The sequence below is a fragment of the Mesitornis unicolor genome, unplaced genomic scaffold (assembly GCF_000695765.1).
Source record: "Mesitornis unicolor isolate BGI_N332 unplaced genomic scaffold, ASM69576v1 scaffold11875, whole genome shotgun sequence".
Lineage (NCBI taxonomy): Eukaryota > Metazoa > Chordata > Aves > Mesitornithiformes > Mesitornithidae > Mesitornis > Mesitornis unicolor.
The window spans coordinates 13,225-17,217 of NW_010186194.1; the positions used below are offsets into that span (position 1 = coordinate 13,225).

The 3,993-nt window shown below is 37.3% G+C and overlaps 1 protein-coding gene across 1 annotated transcript in view; it reads right to left on the reverse strand.

Annotated features, from left to right (window-relative positions):
• Positions 1–860: 860 nt before the first annotated feature.
• The window catches only part of CAT (catalase), a 12,081-nt gene continuing 8,948 nt past the window's right edge, over positions 861–3,993 (reverse strand). The window contains exons 9-12 of the mRNA XM_010185082.1: positions 3,259–3,389; positions 2,530–2,637; positions 1,829–1,915; positions 861–1,362 (exon numbers count right to left, since the gene is read on the reverse strand). Coding sequence (XP_010183384.1) covers positions 1,297–1,362; positions 1,829–1,915; positions 2,530–2,637; positions 3,259–3,389 — 392 coding nt within the window. The 3' untranslated portion in view covers positions 861–1,296. The remainder of the gene's footprint in view (positions 1,363–1,828; positions 1,916–2,529; positions 2,638–3,258; positions 3,390–3,993) is intronic.

Below are 3,993 nucleotides of genomic sequence, written 5' to 3' on the forward strand. Positions count from 1 at the left end.
GAGGCTTAAGTAAGGCATCATCAAACAAAATCCACAGTAAAGTGGGACAGCAACTTTTTCCCTTCATACGGTACTCGCAATGGTAGGCACTGCTTACTGCAGATGTGAGTGGCATTCCCATTTCTGGAGGCGTAGGAAATTAAACAGAAAGTTCGTAAGTAGTAATTTCACATATCAGAGCTGACCAGAATGTAGTGTCTGGCCCCTACATATGAATTCCAAGCATCAGCCTTGAGTCCAAGGCTTTTGTTGGCAGTCAGGGCCTGTGCAGGTCAAGTAAGTTTTGAAATAGATACTGATCACCCTGAACTCCAACAGCTTCTGCATGACCTCCAGAAAAACAGATGAACTTATGAACTTTCTAGATTAAAATAAACTGTTTGGAAACATTTGCACAGGAAACAGACAACATGTTGCCAAGAGGTCTTTAAATTCAGTTTTATTTCAGAAATAAAAGAGGAAGACAATATAATTAATTTAGCAGACACAACCAAAATTAAAGATTAAGCCTTGCTCATTCCTCTCCAAAACTCATTAAGATTCCATGTTCCAGCAAGAACTGTTCCCACCCTCTCTCAGGTCCTACCTGCCTGATCAGGTAAAAATCCAACTGAATCCCAAAACAGAGTTGGCCATCAGTTCATGTTATTTTACTGCATCTATAGCTGTTTTTTCACAGTAGGTTAGTAGATTAACGAGTCTGAGAAATAGCTTTCTACAAATGTAAATGGAACAGCTTTTAGTAGCTACATTTAATTTCTGTCATAAGGAATGAAACACAACCAACATTTTACTCAAACTACTGCATATTATAATTTTACTCCTGGAAAGCCAAAAATGAAATTCAAAGGAAGAGTCTACAAATACACACAGATAACTATTTTATTAGAAGTATTGAGCAGTATCAACTTTTTAATATGAACAAGTTTATCTGTAAGGATATTCACAGTATCATTATAGAATCTCTACTGTGTGATTTAGTCAGGGAAGTTTTACAATTAAAAAAAATTAATCAGTATTAAACTTATGTTTGTTTCTAGAATGAAGACAATTTTAAATTATGAATTTCCTTTAAAACACTGCATGTTAACAAACAATAAAGCACTAGTGTTGGAAGGCACTAGGATTGTTAGCTTGCATTCCCTAGTTTCCAATATAGATACAGGCACTTGAAAGCTTAATAAAACCAAGCCTGTAGAATACTTCTGTATTTGTGTGGAAGTCTGCTACATTCATTAACATCTTCAACAACAGTTGTAAGGACGCAAAAATCAGAGTAAGTCTCTGCAGCACACTTTACAAGTTGGATCTTTCTTTGGCAGACACACGAGATGCGGACTGTGTGTATGTCCTAATTACATCCTAAAAAATAATACAAAAGAAATATTAAGAGCAATTTCCATTAAAAGCAGTTAAGGGAACTTCAGAAAAAAATGAGTACTTGAAGCAACAGTTTTGATATTCTAAGCAGTAACCACTGAGCCAGGGAAAAGCTTGTGGAAATGTTTCATCACCATTACAAACAGCAGGTCATCATTTGGTCTGAAGGATCAACCTGAACACAGCACATATCCTGTACAGCTATCTTCCAGAAGCCTTACAAAAACGCAACTGAAACAAGGTAATTGTACATCACTGATTAATCAACATTTAATTAAATGTAACTGGAGTGATGTTCCTTCACTTTGTAATTCTACATGCACGGATTTCTGCCATTTAAACCAAATGAGAATCAAGACCAATTTCTCACTTTCTTGGATTTACAAGAGAAGGCAAGATAATTCATTCACAGTCAGCCAATATTCAACTACAGAAATCATTAGCATACCTTTTTCGCATTTTCAGCGTTGTACTTGTCCAGCAACACCTGAATACGAGCACCATAGTCAGGATGAACATCAGTGAAGTTCTTCACCTAAACAGGAGGACGGAACAGAAAAGGCAACAAGTTTTCCTCCACTTCACATGTATTCTTTAACACATTTTCTGCCCTGTGGCCTACAAGCAGCACGTATCACAGGAACAAGAGTATGAAAACTCCTTCCCAGAAGTTTAATTCTGACCAGGCAGAAAGGAGCTATGAACATCTTCCAACACTATTTCTATTATCTCACATAGAGCTCTTTCCTGATTTAAACAAAGTTCCACTGGGAAGAAGAAAGATTCAATCCCTTTCTGGCCCTCACTGCCTTTTCCTTGTTTATAGCAAAACATTACACTGGCAGTGACTCAATTTTGAAGCACCAAGCTAAACACATAAAGACATTCTTGAAGTTCAACATCAATCCCATTATTCCCATCAGGAAAGTTATTTTAACACGCTACATGTTATTTATATTATGTACATAGGCACATATTTAAGTGTTCTGTACTGATAATTTCTGCATAAGAGAAATCTAAAAGCTGCCTGCTCAGATAAGAACTCCTAATCTTCCTTTCCATAAGCATACTGCCATTTTGACAAAGTTACTAGACTGCAAGAAAATCTGGAATGAAGAGCAAAGGCTAAAAACCAAATAGGCCACTTACAGCTCTCTTCTGAATGAAGAGTTGTGCGTCTTTAAGGTGATCAGCAATGTTTTTACACAGCCTTTGGCGTTCATCCTCCTTCAGCACTTTGGTATAGAATTCTCGCACCTTGTGATTAGAAGGAAAGCTTTATATTAAAATTCCCAAAAGCAAGTCATTCTGCCTGCAGCAGCCAACAGTACTTACTAGACTTTTAGGATTTATTATTACTGAAAAATAATAGCTTTCACTTACAGTCAGGCAACACTTAAAATACTCAAAATACTTAAAAGTAACCAATTTGTGTTTAGGGTTTTTCTGTGGGTTTGTTTGTTTTTCTTGGCAAACCTGCTAACAACTCTTCATTTCTAGCTTGAAATAATTGTTGCTTACTGAATTAATGAAAGCAAACAATGCTGTTGAGGTCCAATTTATCCAATTGATGATCGTGACACCACACGCATGCTCTAGTTTGCATATCTGCAGACACTAATTCAAGGAGACAAAGTAACAACCTCTAGATATCAGTACCCAGAATATGGATGGCAAAGGTCTATGAGAATTCACTGTCCTGTCAGCAAAAATTCGGTTATTCATTAAATTAAGCTGTATGGCGATCTTCCAAGCTCTCATGAGAGCTGAACTTCAGATCAGCTCAGATGCTTCAGAGGAAAGCCATGTTTGAATTATTAATATCCTTTAAACTCATCTTATGTAATAAGCAGTATAAAGTCTTTTCAGACATCATACCTGAGTCACATTATCGTCATTTGCACTATTGAAGCGCTGCACATCTCCTGAAACATACATGCGGCTCTCCTTTACAAGGGGCTGATCTTCCGGACCAGTAAAGCTATTTGGATAATAGTTTGGGGCACCGCCTGAAAACAAACAAAAAACCCCCCACAAAACCAAAAAAATCAGATGCCAGCTCTTTCAGATTAAGTCAGAAGACAGAAAAATGTTCTTTGCCTAGACTAAACTAAATCAATTATCCAGTTACGATTCACTTTATTAAAACCAGTTGTCAGCATTTTTCTGTCAATGTACAGCTCAACATCAGGAGCTATGCTGTCAAGCCTGTACTTACCACCACTTACTACAAACAGAATTTCAATAGCTTTTGGGAGAAAAATTGATTTGTTTCGGGAACAAAGATGTCTAGCCACTCTCAACAACGTTGCTCAGACAATTTTAATAGACAACGTCACGGAAGTTATTCAAAGTAAGGGGCTCATTTTAAACATGCAATGAACTTGCACAACTGCATAAAGATACACTTATGATCTGTTCTTAGACAGGAGCAGCTGTTCTCAAGTTCTTGTTTCCCAAGTGTTTCCCTCTCCTCCCTCAGGAAGTATTAAAATGCATAGCCCAGAGGAATACGGTGTTTTGGCACGAGGCACAGCTTAAGTATATCCTTGTTTACTTTCAGTTTTAAAACCGTCACCATTGGGCAAATGCTGACAGAACACAACCTGCTGA